A 24,280-nucleotide genomic window follows, 5' to 3' on the forward strand; every position below is an offset into this window, starting at 1 on the left:
ACCACTTTGTTCTGTTTCTCAATGGTTTAAACAGATATTTTTTCAAAATATAGCTATTTTGAGCAATTTATTTCATGCATTTCTGGACCTTGGAAAATTGTTTTTTACAGGGATTCAGTATGTGTAGAGGATATGTGCCAGGACAAAGGGAAGAAACAACTATGTTCCTTTAAACATCTTTAAAAGTTTATATATATATATATATATACATAGAAATATATATATAAATTTTTTTTGTGAGAGCAAAAGTCTGGGACAGTTTTGGGAGTTGGTTCTCTCTACTGTATGACGTAAAATTATATTTTCAGTGAATTAAGGTTCGGAACATTCTGAGGGATAAATTTGGCTGTCCTCCCCAACAGCGAGGCCGTGGGGGTGTTGTCTGGCTGGAGAGGAGACTGCTGCTGCTGCTTGTTACCTGACGAGGATGTAACTTGTGTTTTGCAAGACCTGCCAGTTGCTTTATTGCTGGGTCAAAGGTTGGCTGTCTCGGAACTGGCAAAAAGCAAAAACTCCCTCGGGTGCTCACGCAGCAGCGTCTCTGTTCCTTGATTTGGTAATAGTTTTTTTCATCTTGGTTTGCCCTTTGTACTCTTCCAGTTTTGTGGGCCTGCCATGGTCAATGTTTTACTACTTGGACATCTGTGTTTAATGTAACCATTTTTGGTTACAAATATGTTTTTACCTGGTAATCTATGTGGGTAGCTTTAGGAGGAAGGAAATTTTAGAGAAGAACCAGTATGTTACAGTCGAGTTCCCTGCCTTCCAGCAATTTCTCTCCATGCTGCCCCAGGCAGGTGGCTGTTGAGCAAGCAGTGCACTTGTTAAATGATGTGAGCAGCAGATACCTTCCTTTCTGTAGCAGTTGGGTGAGCGGACAGCCTGCCCTTTTCTTCTGTTGGAAATTTTTAAATTATAAAAGTGTATTACATGCCCATTATAAGGCATGAAAGAGTCTTAACATGTAAGGAGAGAATATCTGTCCACAAACTCCTATCCTGCATGTGCTGTTTACTTCTCCTTTAAGTAAGCAGAGAAAACAGCCCGAGGAACTTACCCACACACAGTTCCTCGTCTGTGCAGTTATCTGGTCATACAGAAACAGTGTTCTGCATCTTGCTGTCCTTGCCCAGCAGTAAATAGTTCCTCATCAGTACACACAGCAAAGCTCAGTCTTTGAAAGCTCTGAGTCCCCGGTGGTGTTAGTATTGCTGAACACTGTGGATGTAACCATTACTTACTGATTTCCCCACCCAGGTTTTCTTTCTTTTCTCATTATAAAGTAGACAGGACCGATAGCTCAGTATGGATAACTTACATTGGTTCTATAGAGTAGACTTTATCCAAAGGTGATGAACTTTAAAAAATTGGTGTGGGGTGTGTGGTGGTTGGGGGGGTGTTCCTTCCACCTTTATGTGAGTTCTGAGGCTCAACCTCAGGTTAGTAGGCTTGTGTACAACAAGCACTTTACTACTTAAGCCATTTCATTAGCCTGATTTTAAATTGTGATAGATAGGGGTTGGGGTTAAGAACAGGGGCAGCTCTTCCAGAGGACCAGTTTGATTTCTAGCATCCATGTGGCAGCTCACGAGCCCAGAACCTCAGCCATCTTCTTCTTTCCTGTGCAGGCAGCAGGCGTTCCTGTGATGCGTAGGCAAAACACCCAAACACATAAAATCAAAAACACTTTAATAGGTAGCTGCCGACTGTTTCACAGAATGATTATAACGGTGAACAGAAAAATGACTTACAGCCTTGAAGGTTGTTTGGGTTTTTTTTGTTTTTTTGTTTTTTGTTTTTTTATTTTGTGGTTCTGGAGGTCAAACGTTGGGCCTTCCACATGCTAGAGAAGTGTTCTGCCGCTGAGCTTCATTCCTTGCCCTAAATCTTTGACAACACTGAACATTACAGCTTCAAAAATGTTCACACCAAGTAGTAGTGTACACCTCTAGTCCCAGTACTTGGGAGGCAAAGACAGGTGGGTCTCTGAGTTCCAGGACAGCCAGAGCTGTTAAACAGAGAAACAACCATGTCTCAAAAAAAAAATTTTTTTTGTTTACCACCCTAATATATCACATATTTCTTTGTTTACATTGTTTGGCAGTGGTTAGTTTGAATATGTTTTTATATTAGGCATTCTATTTCCTCTTGTAAATTCTGTACACGTATTTACTTAAGTTAATCTGTTAAAATTTTTGGTGGTTTTTTTTTTTTTTTTTTTTTTTTTTTTTTGTAAATCTCTCTGTTCTGGAACTTCTTATGTAGACCAGGCTGGCCTAAAAAACACAGACATCCACCTGCCTCTGTGTCCTGCATTGGGCCACTGGATTACTCCTCCTACTGTCCGTTTTCGTGATTTTGTGTGTGTGTTAGAAGTATTACCCCTGTATCTATTACCACTTGCAGATGTTTTAGTCTGCTTGTAGTTGTTTTTTAAAACTACTTTAAGGTGTGTGTACCTTAGTGAAGGGCTCAGTTAGCATCCACAAAGCTCCGCATTGAATCCCCAGCATCACAGAAGAGTGAACATAAGGGCCAGGGAGAGGGCTCCTTGGGCTAAGCCCTTGCCATAAAGATGTGAGCACCAGCATTTGGATTCCCACCACCCATACAAATGTAACGTTGTTACTTAGGAAGCCCATAAAGGGCATCCTGGAAGCAAATTTGCTAACTAGACTAGCCAAATTGGTGAGCTCTGGGTTCAGGAGGCTTTGCCGCGATATGTAAGTTGGAGATTCATGGGCTGCTATCTGCAGGCTGCAAGAGCTGTGGTCTTGGAAAGGTCCACAAGTTCTACCACACTACTCTTGGCTTAGGCAGCATTCTTCCCAGCTCCACCATTACCGCTAATACATGTTAATGTTTGGAAAGTTCATAATCAATAAAATAAAGTTAAAATGTTTAATCTTATATAGTGAGATACACTGAACCAATTGTTTGATTTACAGGTAAAAGTTTCATTTGATCTGAATACTATCCAAATAAAATACCTGGATGAGGAAAATGAGGAGGTAAAGTATCTGTGAACCCGTTATTAGATATGTAGAACAGGGATCTTTCCAGAGTGGTATGGAGCTTAAAAGTTCAGAATAAAGCCCAGTTTAATGGCTCACACCTGTCTTTCCAGTACTTGGGAAGTTTAAGCCAACTTGGACTTTAGAACAAAAAACTGTCTCAGAGAGCCATAGAGGCAGGGGGAACAAAAGAAAGAAAAAGCTCATAATAGTTTTATCGCACTTGCCTCATAGTTTAAATGTGTTTGATAGTTGCGTACTTCATGAAGACTGTGGGTGGGGAGACAGAGACACACGGATCTCTGAGGCCAGCCTGGTCTACAGAGCGAGTTCTAGGACAGCCAGAGAAACCCTGTCTCAAAACAGCAACAACAACAAAAACTCTTGGCATCTGAACTGGAGTTGAGAAATGGGAAAGTAACATGAAGGATATCAGAGGAAGAACCTAACTATAGCTAGGCCGTCATTTAGTTGATGATGATGAAGCTTTAGGAAGTGGTCTGAGTGCATTAGACTAGCACTACTGTCGTCAGGTACCACGTCGTCTTCACTTTGCCATAAGGAAGCAGAAGCTCTGAGGGCAGGAATCCTGCCCAAAGGCACAAAAGTAATGAAGTAGGGGCCCCAGATCCATGCTCCTAGGCCTACGTTATGCTACGTGTTAATGCCACTGAGATAAAACAGAGCACGCTATTTAAGCAGTAGTAGGAATGCTGACCACCTGACCTGGGAGTTTGCCATGAGACTGACTGGTCCTAGTTAACAAAATGCTCCGGTGATGAGACTCAGAATTCACTGTTGCTTTTTTCTCTTCATAGATATCCATCAATAGTCAAGGTAAGTTCCTGAGAAAAATCCTGTTAGCTTTACTTAAAATTTGCCTCACATGGCAATATTTATCTTTAAGTCCAGTACTGAGGAGGCTGAGGCAGGAGGATCCTTGGTTTAAAGGCAATCTGGACTACGTAGTGAAACCCTGTTTCAAAACAAATTACTCTGCCCATTGAGGTGTTTCCATCTAAATCCTGTTTTTCCCTAGCACACATTTTAGAGTAGAATTTGGTATAATGTAAACCGATGTTGTACCCGGTCACCTGTGGCTTTAGTTTTATAGGAGATTCTTTTTTCTTCTTGCGGCAGACTCTCAGGTTATCTCAGGGTATCTCTGGCTTACTTCTACTCCTAAGATAACCTTGAACAACATGATTCTTCTGCCTCCACCTTCTGGGTACTGGATTACAGGCTTGGGCCTCCACCCCACTGTATGCAATACTGAGAATCAGACTTAGTGCCTGGTGCTTTCTAGGCAAGCACCCTACCAGTTCAGCTACGTCCCCAGCCTCACAGGGGACTTTTATTGTATGCCAGTGTTTTTAATAGAAGACAGTACATGTGTATGGATCATAAGGGCAGGTCTTAGCCAACATGATACTTAGGATGCCGATCTTCTGAAAGTGGTTCACATCTAGTTGTCACACACAACTCATTCTGCTGGTGCTGCAGGCTTTTGACCTGGCGTATGTGTGACTATCAATGCTTAGACAAGTCATGTCCCTGTTTGTCAGATACTTGGTTGTAGTCCATATTGTCGTCCCTACAACCTTATGTGAACCAGGTAAAATGATAGTCTTCACATAGTCCAGGAGCTTAACTGAATCTTGGGCTTCACAAAGTGTAGTTAGGGGGTTTGGGTTGATATTTTTTACTTCAAAGGCTAGAGCAGCACAGAGGGACTGAAGAGGAAGATTCTTTGTATTAGCTGCTCTCAGCTCTGGATCTTGTTGCAAGAACTTCAGAGGAGACACCACACCAGGTGGGCGCCAACAAGAGATCAAAGTATAATCTCCCCAAAGCCAGCCCGGTGGAAGCCGTGAGTCTGTTGCACTTCCTTGCAGAGCAGAGTTGTGTACAGGAGTTTGGGAGGCCCCCAAACAGGTAGATCACTGCAAGGCCCCACCCCGTCATGGTTTGCCATCTTACTGCATCATGGAGACCTGCTTTTAGCCGTCCTTCACTTCTGTAAATAGGCTATCATCTCTCAGACCTCTTGCAGCTAGGGAAAGGAATGGAATCTCAGGCAAGGGTCTCCTGACACCTCAGTGGAGTAACCATAGCTCCATTGCCAGAGTCCTGGCTACCACTATATTGCTGTGCTCTGGTTTGTCATAGCTATAGGGGAAGAGGCCAGGGATGAAATCTTGTTATGACCAGAAGGAAGAGCACCATATAATAAGAAGGGAGTCTATATATGAAGATTCTAAGAATTTGATAGTCTCTATGCTTTACACTGGAACTATAGAATTAGCCTGACCCTTCTGTAATCCCAACACACAAAGGATTGTAAGTTTGATGTCAGCCTAAGCTACATAGCTAGACTCTCCCACCCCCAAAAAAGCAAAAAATTGTAGGGTAGATGATATTCAGTGTAATTGTAAAACTGATCAAAAACAAAAACCAAAAATCCCACTGTTTTGTTTTTGTCCCTTTAGGAGAATATGAAGAAGCACTTAAGGTAATGTTTACTTCGTATTATTTTCAAGTATTTGAAAGATACTTATTAAAACCTAAACTCTGGGTTGGGGATTTAGCTCAGTGGTAGAGCGCTTGCCTAGCAAGCGCAAGGCCCTGGGTTCGGTCCCCAGCTCCGGAAAAAAAAAAAAGTCCAAAAAAAAAAAAAAAACCTAAACTCCCCTGGAAAGTACTAAGAATAAGCAGAATGACACCTATTGCTAGGACGTCTGTTAAGTAGGGCAGGGACTCAGCAGCAGGCACTTCTAATCATTGCCGGCCTTAGTGCCACCATCTTAAAAAGAAGCCCAAGGGAATGGAGAGATAGCTCAGGCGTTAAGAGTACTAGCTATTCTTCCAGGTCCTGAGTTCAATTCCCAGCAATCACCACATGGTGGCTCACAACCATCTGCAATGGGATCTGATGCCCTCCTCTGGCAGACAGCACTCAGACATGAAGAAGAGAACCAGCAGCAGCCCTGAGCATGGGGCACGCTTCTGTGATCCCAGCACTCTGGAGGCCAAGGTGCCTGGACATCGAGTTCAAAGACCAGTTAGGCTGTGTAGCAAGATCGTGTCTCAAAACCAAAAAAAAAAAAAAAAAAAAAAGGAGGTGGCAGGAGGATTATTTAAGCCTAGTTTAGGGATAACTTGGGCAGCAGAACAAAACCCAGTTTCAAATAAAATATATTTGTACAGGAAATTTTAGGTGATTTTTTTTTCCTTTCTTGCAATGCTGCTCTAACTCAGGCCCTGGTGCGTGCTAAACAAGTGCTCAATATCCCATCCTAATAGGAATCTTAAGACTATTGCATAAAGATGGGTAAAGGGAAAACAGTTTTGGGACACAGGGGGCTAGACTCTTAGCTATTCAGTCCCTAATTTTTCTTAAACGTTTATATAACTTGATGAAAACCAAACAGCTTCTTGGGGTTTCCATAATACTTTATTAGGAAGACGTTCTTCACAAAGATACAATGACTTAAGCTTGCTTTCTAAAATACTGGGTTAGGAGAAAAGTAAGTGCTCAGCTATAGGGAACAGCTTTAAGTCTCCATGATTAGTACCAGTCTGGAAGTAATTTCGTCTTTTAGAAAGCTGAGATTAGAGTTAATGCCTTACAGAACAAGCAGTTAACAGGTACTGCACACCTGTACTTGGAGTACCTCAGAGGAAGATCTCAAGCTTTATGCCAGCCAGGGCAACCCAGGCAGACACAAGGTCAAACTACGCAAACAGTAATTAAAGAAGAACCAGTAGATGGCAAAATCTCACCTAACAATTTCTTCAAATGTTAACTTAATAAAGCCATTTGTAGTTGATATTCTTGACAAGCATCAGGCGAGATATTAATAGAGGTTGACTATCCTTATCTAAAATGCTTGGAATAAGATATGCTTCATATTTTTTAAACTTGATTTTGGGATATTTGTACTTTTATAATGAGATATCTTAGAAATGGGTCCCAAAGCTAAATTTGAAATTTGTTTGTCTCATATATACTTTTTATAGCCTAAAGGTAATTTTCTAGAGTATTCTTAGTATACAGTATTTTGTTACTACTGATCATAAAATGCTAGGTGCTAATTTTCCATGTGTGGCATCATGTCAACACCTCAAGAGTTAATAAGTTTAATTAAGGTGTTCAGCCTCTTCACTTAGAAATGCAAACAAAAATTACAGCACAGTTCACCATACTTCTGCATTCCAGCGCTTTGACATTTCATTTGGAAAAAGAGAACCATGATGTGTTTTCATTTTGTGACATGCTCTTGTAACACTTTTAGATGGCTAACATTAAGCAAGGAAATCAACTACAGATGCAAGTCCACGAAGGGTGCCATGTTGTAGATGAAGTGCTCCCCCAAACTGTAGTAGAAAAACAAGCAACTGCCAGGACAGGGAAGAAGCCACTCGCACATTACTCTTCGCTGGTAAGAGTCTTGGGATCAGATATGAAGACCACAGAGGAGCCTACAGCAGAGGTACGAGAGGATGGGCCTATCCGTCCAAGTCTAACCTTACATCTCATTGTCTTATATAACATTTGAATAGTCATCAAAGATTTGGGCAAGGAGGCTGGGGAAATAGCTTGAAAGCACAAGACCCTGAGTGTGATCTCCAAAGAGCTGGAAAGATGACTTACTGGGTAAAGAGTTGGTTTGCCAGCATGTACACGAGTTCAAATCCCCCCAGTTCACAGGCATAGTGTCATGTTGTAACCCTGATGTGTCTAAGTGCTCCTATGGCAAGATGGAAAGCAAGGACAGGAGAATCTCTGAAAGGTGACCGGCTAGCCACCTTGGCATGGCAGTAATGAACAATAGACGGGCTCTAGTTCCCACAGGTGGACGGTGAGAACCAACGCCCAGTGCTGTCCTCCGATTGCCACATATGTGCCCAGACTCACATAAAAGCCATGCGTCATACCTATGTGTAATCTCAGGACTGAAGAAGCAGAGACAGGAGAATCCTTGGGACTTACAGGACAGCCAGCATAGCCTAGTTGACTGTTTCCAGGCCACTGAGTTGAGTCTGCCTCAAAAAGTTTAAAAAAAAAAGTACCTAAGGGATAACAGCCAAGCTGCACATGCACACACTGCCTCCACATGCACACACTGCCTCCACATGCACACACTGCCTCCACATGCACACACTGCATACTCATGTACACAACAACTTGGGTATTAAGGTGACCATCTGGATCTGAATTTTTGAAACTAGCAACCTTGATTTACTTCTAGAGAAAGGAAAGAAACTAGAATACACATTTTGATTTTCTTCTGTATTCTTTCTCAAAAATTTGTGTGTTACATGCTTTTGACATTTGGTAAAGAAATAATACATTTTAGAAAAATTTAGAAAAAGTAACTTCTTTTGTATTTTCTCCCAGGCACGTTCACCTGTTCCTTGTGACACCGACAAGCCTCAAGACAAGCCCCCAGACTGGTTTACAAGCTACCTGGAGATGGTGAGTGTCCTCTCTGACCTGAGTTTTAGCAGCACCGTTGGCACAGGTAGAAAGCTGAACCCAGATGACTGCAGCCTCTGATGCAGGGGAGTGGCAGCTGTGACTTCCAGACATAGAGCAGATCTGGTGAAGGAAGTTCTAACCTCTGCCTGAAGCGTCATAAAAAGAGACCACCCAGTTCTAAGTTTGTGAGGGGACAGACAGATCTCTGTCCTTGAAAAGGACAAGTTCACAGAATCATCCCAAGGAGGAAAGAGTCACTTCATGAGGATGAGACCTGTTAATTACATTGCTGTGCCTTCCTCCAGTAGCCATTAGCCATGTCCTTAACGTGCACCCAGAGACAGGGAAGGTCCATTTCTTCTCACTCTTCCTGGTGCTGGAACTGAGTTTCCCCTACCTTCTGTTCTACATTGTAGTTCAGAGAACAAGTGGTGAAGGAAACGGTGGAGAAGCTTGAACAGAGGTTGCAGGAGAAGCTTGTCCTCCAGAAGCCACCCTTCAGTTCCTCACCCTCAGAAGTCTCAATGCCTATTTCAGAGGAGGAAACCCTGTTTTTGCCAGAGAACCAGTTCAGCTGGCATATTGCTTGTAGCCACTGCCAAAAGAGGATCGTCGGTGTGCGCTACCAGTGTAGGTAAGCAGTTCCTGGGCAGAAGCGGTGGCCGACTGGCATTCTGGGAAGTTTAGGGGAAGCTGTGAGTCTTCTTTCTCCAGCCTTAGGCAGTGTGGCTTTGATTTAGAAGCACAAGCCACTCCTCATTTACATCCTTTGTGGTCTTGGAACTATTCAGAGTGCCATTCAGATACACATTTGGATTATCAGCATCAGGCCAAATTAGGTCACTAAGGATAGACCCCCTTGTTCAAGTTCAAAATGTTCTTGTATCTTACTTCTTTCCACAAACTTTCATGGAATAGGTGTGAGTGGGAGTTATCTTCTCATTTTACTAATGAGGAACTTAGGCCTCAGCATCGCCTAGAGGCAATTAAAAGTCTCCACCCAGCTGGTAATGGAGCAAATGAAAGCTTAATCTGGGTTGTTCCTCTCTACTTCAGGGACTTCCTGCTGCGAAATTTTTACTATGTTGGTCTTTTCATACAGCCTCTGCCCATCCTACAACATTTGTGAAGATTGTGAAGCTGGACCTTACTCCCATGACACTAACCACATTTTGCTAAAATTTCGGAGACCTGTTGTGATTTCCTCTGAGCCATTTTTCTACTCAAAGTATCCCACTCCTCGTCTGCCTGCTGCTTTGGAACAAGTCAGGTAAAGCCATATTTGTGGCTGCTCATCCATTTGGCTTCTTTTTTTTTTTTTTTTTTTTTTGGTTCTTTTTTTTGGAGCTGGGGACCGAACCCAGGGCCTTGCGCTTCCTAGGTAAGCGCTCTACCACTGAGCTAAATCCCCAGCCCCCCATTTGGCTTCTTGACTCTGTTGACACAAAGTACTGATGATGAAAATATTTGAGTGGGCTGAAGAGATATCTCATGGTAAGAGGTAAGAGCACTGGCTGCTTTTGCCAAAGACCCTGGCTCACTTCCCAACATCCACTTTAGCAACTCACAACAATCCGTAATTCCAGTTCCAAGGGATCTGACACACATTTCTGCCTTTGTGGGCATCAGACACAATGTGGTGCACATACATATTCAAGCAAACACTAATACACATGAATTAAAAGTAAATAAATCTTTTAAAAATCTGGCCAGCTGCCTTTAATCCCAGCACTCATAAGACAGAGGCAGGTAGATCTCTCTGTGAGTTCAAGGCCAACCTGTTACAGAGTGAGTTCCAGGACAGCCAGAGCTGCACACAGAGAAACCTTGTCTCAGGTGAGAAAAAAATCAGATGTAATGCCCAGCACTCAGAACCGTCCTGAGTGTTAGGCCAGGCTAAGCTACATAGCAAGATAGTCTCATAACAAAAGAAAAGTGCAGTGGTAGTATATAGTATCACAAAATTATTAATAGTCTCTGTATTTTTGCTCCTTCTCAATTGATGTGTGATAATGAAACAGTTGTCTGAGACTCGTCAAATGGAAATGATGAGTAAATTAAGAGACTAGATGCTAACGTTGATGACGTGCATTCAGTCCAGCCTGCCTCAGGCTTTCTGTGTTTTAAGGCATTCATTCGTTATCCCACAGGCTCCAAAAGCAGGTGGATAAGAATTTTGTGAAAGCAGAAAAGCAAAGGTTGCGGGCTGAGAAGAAACAGCGGAAGGCAGAGGTCAAAGAGCTTAAAAAGCAGCTGAAACTCCACCGGAAGATTCATTTGTGGAATTCAATCCATGGACTCCAGAGTCCCAAGTCGCCTTTGGGTCGACCTGAGAGCTTGCTGCAGTCTAACACCCTCATGTAAGTCCAGGGCCAAGGCAGGGATGTGGCCTCCGGTCCAGCTCTCTGAAACAGGGATTTTAGCTGCCCTTGCTTTCCCTGCTGTGTCTCCGAGCACCCACCTGTTTTAAGCTTCCCATTGTCTTCCGGGCTGGTTCAGGATGTTTTTTTTTTTAAAGATTTATTTATTTATTATATATAAGTACACTGTAGCTGTCTTCAGAAACCAGAAGAGGGCATCAGATCGCATTACAGATGGTTGTGAGCCACCATGTGGTTGCCGGATTTTGAACTCAGGACCTCTGGAAGAGCAGTCAGTGCTCTTAACCACTGAGCCAGCTCTCCAGCCCCTCAGGGGTTATTTTTGACCCTCAGCTTTGATGCCTCATTCAGAAAGCAAGAAACTAATAAGGCTTAGAACAGGGATAATTCAGACTTCTCTTTTCTGGAGGCAGTCTGGCAGGGTTGGAACCAAGGAGCAAATCTCCAGTTGTATTTATGAACACTTGCAGTTACCCTATATTTATGGACACTTATAATTAACCTTAGGCAGCATATCTTTGTTTTATGGCCTTTGTTTTATGGAATTTGAGTGTGTGTGTGTGCGTGTGCGCGAGAATGCGTCAGGGCCTGTGTCCTTGACATGCGTGCTGATGGAGTCAGGTCTCTTTCTTCGGCCTTTATGCATTCTGGGGATTGATCTCAGGTCTCTGGGCTTGCACGGCAAGCACCTTTTCCTGCTGAGCCTTCTCACAGGCTCAGCCTAAATAGTGTTAGTAGTTAAGTCAAGTGTATTAGTATCCGCTTATCTGGAGTCACAGTGTGACACGTTCAGAGGCCATCACACCAGTCGCAAGTGACTAACCGTCTGCATCTCTGTCCAGGCTTCCTTTGCAGCCCTGTGCCCCAGTTATGCCAACACTCAGTGCAGCATTCGTGGATGAGAATTTGCCTGATGGGACTCATCTTCAGCCAGGAACCAAGTTTATCAAACACTGGAGGATGAAAAACACAGGGAATGTGAAGTGGAGCGCAGACACAAAGGTACGTCCCCAAATGTAAAAACGGGGATAGGCAGGAGCAGAAAGCACAGCTGACAAGCTTCTTCCTGTTCTTTCAGCTCAAGTTCATGTGGGGAAACTTGACTCTGGCTTCTACAGAGAAGAAGGATGTTTTGGTTCCCTGCTTGAAGGCTGGACACATCGGGGTGGTGTCTGTGGAGTTCATCGCCCCAACCTTGGAGGGGACATACACTTCGCATTGGCGTCTCTCTCACAAAGGCCAGCAGTTTGGGCCTCGGGTCTGGTGCAGTATCATAGTGGATCCTTTTCCTTCCTCTGAGAGCCCTGTTAACCTTGAAAGGGATGGGATTAGCTCAAGCAAAGCTGATGACTTCACCTGTGAGCAAGAGGTGAGCACTGAGCTGTTGGCCCGGTCTACCACATTATTTCCTCAGTCATTAGGAACGTCGAGCTGTGGCACATGCCTGGAGTCCATGCTTGCAGGAGGCTGAAGCAAGAATATTGCAGGTTCAAGGCTAGCTCTTCCTAGGGACCAAGAGAGGGACCGGAATGTAAAAGAACTCACTGGTAGCTTGTTATTCTTGCAGATTTCCTGACAGTTTACTGTTTCTGAATTCCCATCACTGTGACAGAATACTGTATAGTTAACTTCTAAAGAGATAGGGCCGTTTGGGTCTCAATTTCAGAGATTCCTGTCTGATTAGGCACCTCCAGTGCTTTCAGGCCCCTAGTCGGGGTATTGGGATGTACTGACAGAACATACAGCACAGCAAAAAAACAAAACAAAACCAAAAAACGCTACTCAGGCCCAAGATGACAAGAAAAAGAGGAAGGGACCAGACCTAAGGCTCTCATGTAAGGATACACCTCAGAAAGATTGTCTACTAATGCTTTGCTTCTAGGGAAGCTAAGCCTTTTCTTTCCTTTCTTTCTTCTTGGTTTTTCGAGACAAGGTTTCTCTGTGTAGTTGACCAGGACTTAGTCTGTTGACCAGGTCTCAAACTCACGGAAATCTACTTGCTTCTGCCTTCCAAGTACAGGGATTAAAGCCATGCACTACCAACGCAGGCTCTAGGGGTCAGGCTTTTAACATACCAGATTCTGGGGATACTTCTCCCTACAATACATTTTTATGCTGGTGTTTGGCCTAATCCTCAAGGTGTTTACAATCCTTAGGGTGCTTAGGCCGTCCCAGAGGGCTTTTGTATGTGATGGTGCTTACTGCACCAGGAAAAGAAAGGCAGCCTGGGCTTCTGGTAAACTCCTGGTAGCTTTTCTCCTTCACACTCACCTCCTATAGAGTATCCCTGAGCTCTAAGGACATTGTCACCTACTTGCTTGCTGCAGTCCATTGTCACTTTCTTGTTAGTGGAGCAGACTCTACTGTTTGAACTTAGAGCTAACCAGTGTTAATTTCCTGGTTTGGGCTAACTGTACTTTTATCAAGTTGTAGAGGATGGCAGGTGAAGGAACAGTGTCTGAACTCTTCACTGTTTCTGCAGCTTTTCTAGAAGTCCTAAATTAAATAAAAAATGTTAATGTAAAGGTTCTGCTGCGTTTTTATTTTAGGGATGACCTTATCAGCCTGGTGCTTGAGCTTTGTTGAGGTCCTAAAATATGTCCCAATTATTTGTCCCTATAGGAAGCTTTTCTTCTAGCTGAAGAAGAGATTCCATTGGGTGAGGTGACAAAGCAGACAGAAGGGACAGGATCCAGTGCCCCACAGAAGACACAACATGCTGCCAGTGAGAGGGAGCTCTACATTCCATCCGTGGACCTTCTGACTGCCCAGGTAAACACCGTTTTGAGGGACAAGGGCAGAAAGAGGAGTACTGAGGAAAGAGCTTGCACCTTGTTATTGAGAAGGTGGCACAGCCATCATGGTTCTGGGGAGTTACAGATGGGCAGACTGGATTTAGCATCCAGTGAGGCATGGAGCAAGTTTCTAAACTGTTTTCTCCTGAGCTTGAAGCCAGGCTTGTGCTTCCCCACAGCTTCCCTCCAGTGGTCTCAGAATCTTAGCCCACTTCACTTGCCCGCCCAAGTTTCCTCTCCCCCTGCCAGTTAGAGTTTGAGACACCAAATTCCCTTTAAGTCTTCTAATCACTTGGTTGAGGGGGGACATGAATTTGAACAATTGAATCCAGGCAATATGCAGGAAACCTGAAGGTCCAGTCATAAAAGAACATGGCTCCCACTTGTTCTGCAAATGCTTGTGTTTGACCATCTCTTTTTCTAGGACCTGCTGTCCTTTGAACTGCTGGATATAAACATTGTTCAAGAATTGGAGAGAGTGCCACACAACACCCCTGTGGGTAAGACTGTTACTTCGCTCATCTTGTTTAGGTGTTGGCATTACGGTCTGTGGCCCTAGAGGGCGAGGATTCCTCCCATGCTGTGTGTGACAGTGAAGTTATACCCATGGTCCATCTCCTCCTCTCCCTGTTGTCTGTCAGTACCACAGTACAAGTGTGTGCAGGGCTGCCTTGCTGTAAAGGGACCACTTCTTCATTTTTCTCCCTTTGTTCCTTTACTCATAGTTTTGTATCTTGGCTTTGACTTTCTAGGCTAGTTCCTTGTTTGTGGCCCAGCTTTGATCAGCCAGAGCTAGTTGCATTCCTGGTGATCTAGAGAAGCTCTTCATGATGTGACAGGTGGTGGAGCATATTTGGGTTTATTGTAACCCTGTAGGAAGCAAGAAACCTACAGAATGCTGCTTCTGGGACACTTGACTGTTACGATGTCATGCTCTCTCGGTTGATGGTTTCCTGTCTTCACTCTCCAGATGTGACTCCCCGCATGTCTCCTCTGCCGCATGACAGCCCTTTAATAGAGAAGCCAGGCTTGGGGCGGATACAGGAAGAGAGTGAAGGGGCGGGATTGAAAGCATCTCCTGGTAAGGGGTTAAATGTCTGTAAAGCACGTACTTTCCCTTTCCACTCACACCTGTCCTCACACGTCCATTCCTCATTACCTTTACCTCAGCAAATCGATGTCGCATAGCATCCCTTGCTCTCTAGTCTCATGAGAGCAGGAGCAGCTCTGCCCTCACCCAGGCTTAGGATGCACTGACTGGTGAGAGCTCCCAACTCTTCAGACACTAAGGGCAGATGGGCTTTGTGTGTCCTTCAGATTCCACTGTATTAACAAAGAGAAAGGCCGAGACCCCTGCTTCAGTCGAAGAAACGGAGGAAGACCTGAGTGGGACCCAATTTGTGTGTGAGACTGTAATCCGATCCCTAACCTTGGATGCTGCTCCAGACCACAACCCTCCTTGCAGGCAGAGGTCCCCACAGAGTGAGTGTCCCCATATTTCCTTGCTGAGAGGGGAGGGAGGTTGATCTTGGTTGGCTTCTGACTATGCTGGCATTCTTACTAGAGCACCAAGAACAAAGAAGTCAGGGTTGGGGATTTGGCTCAGTGGTAGAGCACTTGCCTAACAAGCGCAAGGCCCTGGGTTCGGTCTCCAGCTCCGGGGAAAAAAAAAAGAACAAAGAAGTCACCCTAACTCACTTCTGTCCTCTCCCAGGGGAATTACAGCTGTATTCCACAGAAGAACAGCAGCCTCTTATGCTGCCCGGATTCTGCAGAAAGGATTCTTCCTGTAAGTTGACAGGGCGCTTCAGCAGATGCTTTCATTGGCAGCTGAGTTGTCTCCTTTCTCCCAAGACAGCAATCTGAAAAGTGCAAGGCAACACAAGAATGCCAAACTGTTCCCCAGAGTTAAATGCTTCCCTAAAAATGCCTTCATGGTTCTGGAGAGTGGCTGTCGATAGAGAACTTGTCTTACAAGCTCCGGGAGCTCAGCTCCATTTCTTGAACTCACATAAAACCTCAGGTGTTGTGGCAGACCCTGTTGCAAAAATAAGGTAGATGGACAGACATTTTACAAACGCCTTTAATCTCAGGATTCAAGGTGCAGATGTAGGCACATCTGTCTTAAGTTTGAGGCCAGCTATGTAGTGAAACACCATTTCAAACAAAAGATGAGGGAATGGATTCTGGGGAACTACACCCAGTGTTGACCTCCTCTTAGTCTTCATACAGTCTCATTTATCTACCTGCACACTTGTGCACAAGCATGCACAAGATCTTCAGAACAGACTGCTAGTATCAGACTGGTAGAGCCAGTTCTATATGTCTCAAAAACTATCCAAAAAATTCAGTTTCTGGTACATCGTAACAAAATTACCAAATGTGAGGGCTTGGGAAGATGGCTGGTGGGTAAGAGTCCTTACTCTGTAAACAAAGAGACCTGAGTTTCAATCCTCAGTATCCACCTAAAAGCAAAGCACAGCCTTGTCTACCTGTAACCCCAGCATCAGGGAACTGAGATAGGCAGATTCCCCAAAGCTCACTGCCAGCCAGCTTAGCCAAAATGGCCAGCTTTAAGTTGAGGGAGAGCCATGAGGAAGACACTTGATGTCCTCACCTGGCCTCCATGCACACATACATGTATAATGAGAATGCATCACACGTACCAAAGAAAAATGAAATTTGACCTGCATATACCTTTAAACATGATTTTCCTATTTTTGCTTAAAGTGAACACAAAAATGAATGCTTTTTTATCCATACAAATAGCAGAAAGGTGTAGAAGGATAAACCAGTTGTTTAATTACTGCAAGATAAAGGAAAGCAGGCCGACAACCTAAAGTGCTTACCACATGACTCCTTTTTCTGGCCCTGATAGCTAGCTCACCAGTTCTGGTGAAGCTTTGTCTCAGTCTTTTAACTTCCACAACAAAGAGAAAAAGAGGACAGTAGGACTCACATTGCTCATTGGTAGTCTGGCTGGTTCAGCCCACACACTTGTTTCTGTTGACTTCCCAGCTATTTGTTTTGGCATCATCTTGAAACAGTACAGTCGTGGCTGTTTCAGTCATCTTGAAACAGTACAGTCCAGAAACAGCCCGTTCCTTTGGTTCTTTCCACTGTACCCTTTGTGCTAGCTCGTGATCCACAAGCTTTACCAAGTGAGAACAGCACTGACGTTTGCTGCCAAGCCACTTCCTTCACAGTGATTACTTTTATTCTTTAGTGAAATTTGCCTTGCCTGAAGAAGGACCACATGGAGATGAGAGGGAGGAGATTGTCCACATTGCTGAGGAAGAAGCCATTGAGGAAGAGGATGTCCAAGATGAAGAAGTTCAGAGTCAGTCTTCTGCTTCCTCTGAAGATTATATCATCATCCTGCCTGAGTGCTTTGATACCAGCCGCCCCCTGGGGGACTCCATGTACAGCTCTGCGCTCTCCCAGCCAGGCCTGGAGCGAGGGGCTGAAGGTGAACCTGGGATCGAGTCTGGGCAGGAACCAGCTGAGGCTAGAGAGAGACTCCCGGAAAGGGAGAGCCAGCCAAAGGAGCAGAGCATCAGTGACATCCTCACGACCTCACAGCATCTGGACACAGTGCCTCTAGTCCCAGAAGTGGCAGGACTTCCAGCAGCACTGTCCAGGTACTGCTCAGCACCTCAGCCACCCTGTTCTCCAGAGCTGGAATGACCAGCTTTACCTCAAACCTTTCTTTTTCTACAACCTAAACTTAGATGAATAAAAGTCATATTCAGATTTCTCAGCATCTGTAAATTTGAAGTTTAAACAAATGTTTGTTTTAGTTGACCTTCCCTGAGCATAGTCTGTCTACTGATTTTTTTTTTTTTTTTTGGTTCTTTTTTTCGGAGCTGGGGACCGAACCCAGGCCTTGCGCTTCCTAGGCAAGCGCTCTACCACTGAGCTAAATCCCCAACCCTTGTCTACTGATTTTTTTATAACTAAGAGGAAAATCTTTAAATATAAACATCTCTGGATCTTCCCTTTACATTTTGTTTCTTAAATTGAATGAATGTAACAAAAACATAGGGAAGGATTTGTCAGTTAGCTCCATGTTAGAGCACTTGCCTGAAGAGCATGAGGGCCTGGGCTCAACAGAAAAGCTCTCCTCTTCCGTGTGCCAACAAGCAGAGAACAGTTATGAAATTAAATAACTTACAGATCTATACCACAAACCCAGAGAGAAAGAATGTAAGTCTCTAATGCGTCTGGGCCACTGTCTCGCCTACTAGTATAGAAAATGTGGCCGGTTGTGGTGGCGCACACCGGTAGGATTTGCTGAAGGAGGCAGAGGCAGGAGGATCACGAGTTCGAGGCCAGCCTGGGCTACACATTTGGGCTGGAGAGATGGCTCGGTGGTTAAGAGCACCCGACTGCTCTTCCAGAGGTCCTGAGTTCAATTCCCAGCAACCACATGGTGGCTCACAACCATCTGTAAAGAGATCTGATGCCCTCTTCTGGTGTATCTGAAGACAGCTACAGTGTACTTATATATAATAAATGAGTAAATAAAAAAATTTAAAAAAAAAAAAAAAAGAAAAGAAAAGAAAATGTGGGAGCCCTGACTATAGTACGAAATGCTCAGGAAGGGGGAGGTGGCCTGAATGAAGCCGGTTTCTCTAGCTGGATTGTGGCTAAAGAAATCAGAGTGGGGGGCTGGGGATTTAGCTCAGTGGTAGAGCGCTTACCTAGGAAGCGCAAGGCCCTGGGTTCGGTCCCCAGCTCCGAAAAAAAAAGAACCAAAAAAAAAAAAAAGAAATCAGAGTGGAATGCAGTCCTTCTGACCACACTGCCAAGTTCACATGTGATGGGATCAGAAAGGTGAAGCCCACAGAATCCAGCACTGCTGCACTGTTTACTGTTCTCATACCACTACTTTTCAACTTAGCTCCAATACTCTTTCTTTCTAAAGGAGCGCCCCTTGTGGACAGTATGAGGCACCACGAGTGGATTCACCAGTTACCATCCAAGAAGTTCTCCCAGTCCCCGATCACGTCAGAGGAGGTAATGCCACGCTTGATCTTCGCCTCCCTCCCTCTGCTGCTTTCTAGCGGATATCAGGTATCAACAGGCTCTATGTTTTTGAGATCGTGGCCTTGTTCAGAGACATTCCCTCTTCCCTCTTTCTGTATTCCTCCCTCATGCTGGGGTTTCTACCCTTAAGTGTATCTGGAAACCTTACAGAGGTAGACACTGCACTGTGCTGGGAGAGCGCAGCCTTGGAAGCAGGCCAGCCTAGGCTCCAGCTCGATTTACTTTGCTTCAGCAGAGTAATGCAGCAGCTCAGCTAGTTTGTGGTGCCAGCAGGTCTGTCCCCTCATTAGAGGTCTCAGGACTATAGTACTGTGAAGGAGCAGTAAGGAGGTTCCCCACTCATTGTCGCTTCCTCTTTCTAAAAGTGCCAAAGCTAAAACAGAACTAACACATCAGAGTTAGAGGATTAGAGAATTAGTTTTCTACTCAATGATGTCCTCTTGTATAGCATTTCTAGACAATTTGTCTTCCTCGGTGACTTAAATCACCCACAGAACTTTCTAAAACTTAAAAGAGGACAAGAAAGGAGGAAGAAGACTTCAGACCTCCATTAACTTGCCGCCTGCCTCAGTAATAGCGTGTGGGTGCTGCAGCTAACCACAGCTCTTTTGCTTTTAGAGCCCAGAGGCTCAACAGGACTCGCAAACAGCCGACAGAAGAGCTGTGACCACTCAAGGTAAAGACCTTGTGAAGTCTCCTCTTGAGAAGCAGGAAGACCTCCCAGCATTGCTTCTGCTTAAATGAGCCTCTCAGAGCATGTGCAGAGCACAGGAAGGAGCACCCTCATTCCTCCTTGTCTTTCTTCTGAAGCTTATGTGCACCACTGGACAAAGAGCTAAAGCTTGTGCTTAAATGTTTCACTTTGTAGGGATTACCCTAAAATTCACCTTACCTGTGATGCCCAGGAAGCCAGGCAGGTCAAGCCCCGGGTGCTGCGTCTACCTGTTTTCTCTTAGATACAGCTGCCTCTCTGGTCCCTGTCAGATCAGAATCCAGAAAAAACACATTTCCTTTGCCAGGTTTTCTCTGAGATGTGCAGACAGATGGCTGGTGTCCAGGGGTGCCCAGGACCACATTAATTTTCAGCTGGGATGGAAAGCTGGTGTGGTAACTAGGGCATGCATTTCCTGCAGTACTCAGGTCTTCTGTCAGCCGAGCCAGAGCCCTGCAGCAAACCAAGACCTGTAGCTATGAAAACAGTTCATTCTCTTTTTTACATCTGATTTTTTTTCTTTTAAGGATACCTCTTTTTTTCTTTTGAGAATAGCACCCACATTATCTTGTAAGGTCATGATTTTATTTGGGGAGATAATTTGGTTTTCCTCTGTAGGCACCACAATGGGAGCAGCATTGCTGGAGGACTGGTGAAAGGGGCTTTGTCTGTTGCTGCCTCTGCGTACAAGGCCCTGTTTTCTGGGCCACCAGTCACTGCACAGGTCAGTGTGTGGTTTCTTTTCCTTAATTTCAGCCCCTTAGTCACTAGTGCAAATGGCAGTGTCTTTCTGTCTGGATTGGCAATAACTGTGTGTAAACATTCTCTTTAATGAACACACAGCCCTGCCGTTTCCTAGCGTTTTAATCAAGTCACTCTGGGGAGAAAAGGAAAAGAACCTAAGATTTGTGGAAGGCCTAATACATATACCGAGCGTTCTACAACAGTGTAGTGTAGGTACGACAGGGTGTGTAAGACACACAGTTCTGTCACACTACTAAAGGGAATTAGCAAAGCATACACATTTCCAGGACAGGACACTGTGTTAGTGCGTCTCCCCCTACTAGGTCCAAGGCTTCCTGGGAGTTCGTATCTGAACTGAAGCCTGAAGCACAAAGCAAGTATATCCCAGGAAAGTATTTTAATGCTGGTAGCGCTCACCTGTACTCCCAACAACTCAGGAAACAGAAAGATTGCAAGTTCAAGGTCAGCCTGGGCTATGTAGTAAAACCTTTTCTCAAAATAAAATTTGAAAATATAAAATCATAAAAAGGGTACAGATGTAGTTTAATAACAGCACACTGGGTTCAGTGACAGGGTCTTGTCTTCTCCTTTGAAAGACAGAGTAGCTAGCTAGTAAGAGTTGAAAGTGAGTGGGTGATGAATTTGATCTGAAGAGAAAAGACCAACTCTTAAGTGCTGGGGTTTTTAAGGCATAGGAAGGGTCTGTGGGGGTGGGGGGAGTTGGGTTTGTTTGTTTTTGGAACAGTCTCTCTAAATATCTCCAGGCTAGCCTTGAACTCACAAATTCACCTGCTTCTGAGAGCTGGGGCTAAAGGCATGTGGCTCAACACCTCCATTAACATAAAAGAGATAGGAGCATCAGGACTTGGCAGTGACTAAGTGATTAAAACGAGCTCAAGGATAAATCTCAAGCTTTAGCTTAGGTACTCGGTAGTATGCATTACAATGAGAAAGTGTGGCCAGTGCGAGCTCAGTGAGTAAAGGTGCTTGCTGCCAAGTCTTGACTACCAGAGCTCAATCCCTAGAAGGAGAGAACTGACTCCTCTGACATCCACATGAGCATCCCACACACAAACACATCATAAAAGATAATAAATGCACCCCCCAAGTTAAAAAGAAAGTTTATTACTTGAATAGGAACAAACCTTGTCAGTTTTGCTTAGTGTTGTTTACAACTTATCCAGGTTAAAATAAAGCCGGCCAGCGTGCAGTTGGGTCTGTACACTTCCGTTACAGACGAGAGGTTTGGCCTGAGGGCAGCAGAAGGCTACTAAAAGTGAACGTTAGAGGAAACAGGGCCACTGCTGGGACTTGGGGAGGTTTATAAGGGGTCAGTAAACAGTGCTAAATGCTGCAGAGAGCTGTGATCCGATGGTGAGGAATTTGACAATTGAAGTATGCCTTGCTAGCTACATGGGGGAGAAAGGTAAACACTAGTCTACATAAGGCAGAAGAAGTTGTTTACAAGACAAACAAGGTTGGCAAGCCCAGCAATGAAACATGTTATCAGTACAGATGAGAGGAAAGATGATAAAGAGAAAAAAATGTGCCAGGCACAGTGGTACCAGCCTTTAATCTCAGCACTGGGGAGAATCTCTGTGAGTTTGAGGCTAACCTGGTCTACAAAACAAGTTCCAAGACAGTCAGGAACACAGACTCTGTTTCAAAAACCAGAGACAGAGGAGAGAGAAGTACAAACATTAAATCTGTCAAGGGTGGTGGGTGTTAGGCTGTTCTAAAACAGGCAGAAAGAGGGAGAGTAGGGGTTACAGCTCAGTTACAAAATATATGTCTAGCATATGTGAGGATGAGGCCACATCTCTGAGTTCAAGAACATCTTAATATACATAGCAAGTTTGAGGACAGCCAGGACTATTTAGAGAGACTGTCTCAAAAATGGGAGGGGTGTTTCTGTAAATGGGTGTTAGCATCCTCTTTTTGAGATCATTTCTATTTTGAGAGTAAAAAGTCAAAAAGACTTACTTATATGGCTGGTGAAGTTTTGATGTCCCATGCCAGTTTCTGGAAGTCTTGCTCACATCTGCTCCATCACCACAGTTTTATGTTAACAAAGTCTTCAAGGCTTCTTGTCATCTTCAGTTTTTACTTGGCTGAAGATGGGTGGTTTCTGTTTGTTTGGGGGCTTGGATACGAGGGCTCACTCTGTAGCCGAGGCTCATCCCAAACCTCTGCTCTTCCCCAGGCTGGGATCACAGGTCTGAGGGCTGCTGAGCGTGCTGCTTGCAGCAAGTCCCCTGAAGCATTGTCCTCCTCGGTTACCCTCTCCTTCAGTTACACACACATGGTCAGGGGCACTCTCGACCCCATGACTTGTTGAAAAGTTGTGTCCTTGCATCTAATTACCTAACACTTTGAATAAGGAGGAAAGACTAGGATGACAGTGTGATACAAATTTGCAAAGAAGCAAATTATACAGAAAAATGTCTCCTTGTCTTTGCACAGCCCGTCATTTCTGAAGATCAGACCGCAGCCCTGATGGCCCATCTCTTTGAAATGGGATTCTGCGACAGGCAGCTGAACCTAAGACTGCTGAGAAAACACAATCACAATATCCTGCAGGTTGTGACAGAGCTCCTCCAAGTGAACAACAACGACTGGTACAGCCACCGCTATTGAGGACTGGCCTCGTATTAAATAACTGCCTGCCGCTCAGAGGTGGTCTGTGCCGTCATGTCATTGAGGTGTGGGTGGAAGCCCTTGCTTGCTTTTTAATCTGATGAATCTATGTCGAGCGTCCCTGAATTGTCAAAGCCGTACCTGTTACAGTATTTTTTGGAGCAATCAAAGGCCAGAACTTAAATTTTCACTTTAGAAATGGATGAATGGTAGGAAGACAGTTTTCAACTGATCTGGACAGAACTCTCTCTGCTGTAGTATGTGGAAGCGTGTAACTTGGACTTCCTGTAGACTGCTTCTCCTTCTGCTTGTATTGAAGTTGAGTATTTTCCTTTGGTTTATGTGGATGTTTTTAATGGGCTGTTAAATGTTAGTTTGGTTTTTCTGTTTTTTAAAGATTAACCTTGAATGTTTTCAAGAATTATTCTAATTTCTATAACCAACCCCAAGCTTCATAGCTATGTAAAGACAGCAGATCAAGAAAGTCATGTCCCTAAAAGACTTAGTAAATAAGTAACACTTTGCTTTCAGAAGACCTGGCAGGAACCTGGAAGGATGGCAGGCATGCTGGTTAACCCACAGCACCTACTGGACAGCGTCTGTCAAAGTAACTCTGCATACATTTTTTAAGGAAAAATCCTGGGTAGTGTGAAATATTTTGCTAGTCCTATAAAGAGGGGGAAACCCACCTGTTGGAGAAAGGGAACGTTAACATCATCTTTTTTTCTGTCACAGCAGATGGTAAGGAGGACAGGTGTGTGTAAATATTCACATCAGTAAGGTTACGGTGCGAAGGAGGGGACACACATGCTGGTGACGTCTCGAATGTGTGTAATCCCCTTCTGAGGTGTCCAGCCAAGAGCAAGAAGTAGTGCTTGGGGGCTAACCCACAGAAAGGTCAGTTTACCACTACAGTAAGTGGGAAGAAGCTTCCTTTCAGAGTTCTAGGTCTCATTTAGTTTATAAAAGGGCACTTTGGGTACAGATGGGTACAGAGGTCACAACACTAAAGATTTTACTCCTGGTAAGAATTTGAGAGAAGGAATCTGGACTCCAGTTCAAAGGGGAAAGATAGGTGAAATAGTATTATTTAACTTAGTTGGTATTTATAATAAATGGCGATTTTAATTATTCATAATATGTTTATTTACAGTCTAACTCTTGAATGCTTCTAAATAAACCACAATTCAAACTGCAACCAACCAGGCTGTTTCTTGTTTAAAACGTTTTCATGGGGTTTGGGGTAAAGGCAGAGAGAGCCAGCCGCATGGTGTGGGTAATTGAGTGGATTTGGAGTTGGACCTGTCTTGACCATCTGGGTCCACTTGTTCGTTCCGTTGTACTTGCACATAGTCACTTAAAGAATTGTGAATACGGGCTGGAGAGATGGCTCAGCGGTTAAGAGCACTGACTGCTCTTCCAGAGGTCCTGAGTTCAATTCCCAGCAACCACATGGTGGCTCACAA

At 44.3% G+C, this 24,280-nt stretch overlaps 1 protein-coding gene and 1 long non-coding RNA gene across 23 annotated transcripts in view; one reads left to right on the forward strand and one right to left on the reverse strand.

The window, feature by feature from the left end:
* Nucleotides 1-24,016, forward strand: part of Nbr1 (NBR1, autophagy cargo receptor) — a 28,641-nt gene extending 4,625 nt beyond the window's left edge. For 6 of the 22 annotated variants that reach the window (XM_063269136.1, XM_063269135.1, XM_063269134.1 and 3 more), the window contains exons 4-22: nt 2,949-3,011; nt 3,833-3,851; nt 5,504-5,526; nt 7,310-7,507; nt 8,416-8,493; nt 8,913-9,130; nt 9,599-9,766; nt 10,647-10,856; nt 11,720-11,879; nt 11,956-12,246; nt 13,500-13,649; nt 14,097-14,172; nt 14,643-14,753; nt 14,990-15,154; nt 15,387-15,461; nt 16,899-17,313; nt 18,600-18,691; nt 19,340-19,397; nt 22,641-24,012. In XM_063269136.1, the coding sequence (XP_063125206.1) occupies nt 2,949-3,011; nt 3,833-3,851; nt 5,504-5,526; nt 7,310-7,507; nt 8,416-8,493; nt 8,913-9,130; nt 9,599-9,766; nt 10,647-10,856; nt 11,720-11,879; nt 11,956-12,246; nt 13,500-13,649; nt 14,097-14,172; nt 14,643-14,753; nt 14,990-15,154; nt 15,387-15,461; nt 16,899-17,313; nt 18,600-18,691; nt 19,340-19,397; nt 22,641-22,674 (2,604 nt within the window). In that variant the 3' untranslated portion in view covers nt 22,675-24,012. 22 annotated transcript variants of the gene reach the window in all.
* Nucleotides 1-24,280, reverse strand: part of LOC134480878 (uncharacterized) — a 25,378-nt gene continuing 1,098 nt past the window's right edge. The window contains exons 3-4 of the long non-coding RNA XR_010055813.1: nt 5,696-15,534; nt 1-5,578 (exon numbers count right to left, since the gene is read on the reverse strand). This is a non-coding gene — a long non-coding RNA (uncharacterized LOC134480878). The remainder of the gene's footprint in view (nt 5,579-5,695; nt 15,535-24,280) is intronic.

Source organism: Rattus norvegicus, chromosome 10 (assembly GCF_036323735.1).
Source record: "Rattus norvegicus strain BN/NHsdMcwi chromosome 10, GRCr8, whole genome shotgun sequence".
NCBI classification, from domain to species: Eukaryota; Metazoa; Chordata; class Mammalia; order Rodentia; family Muridae; genus Rattus; species Rattus norvegicus.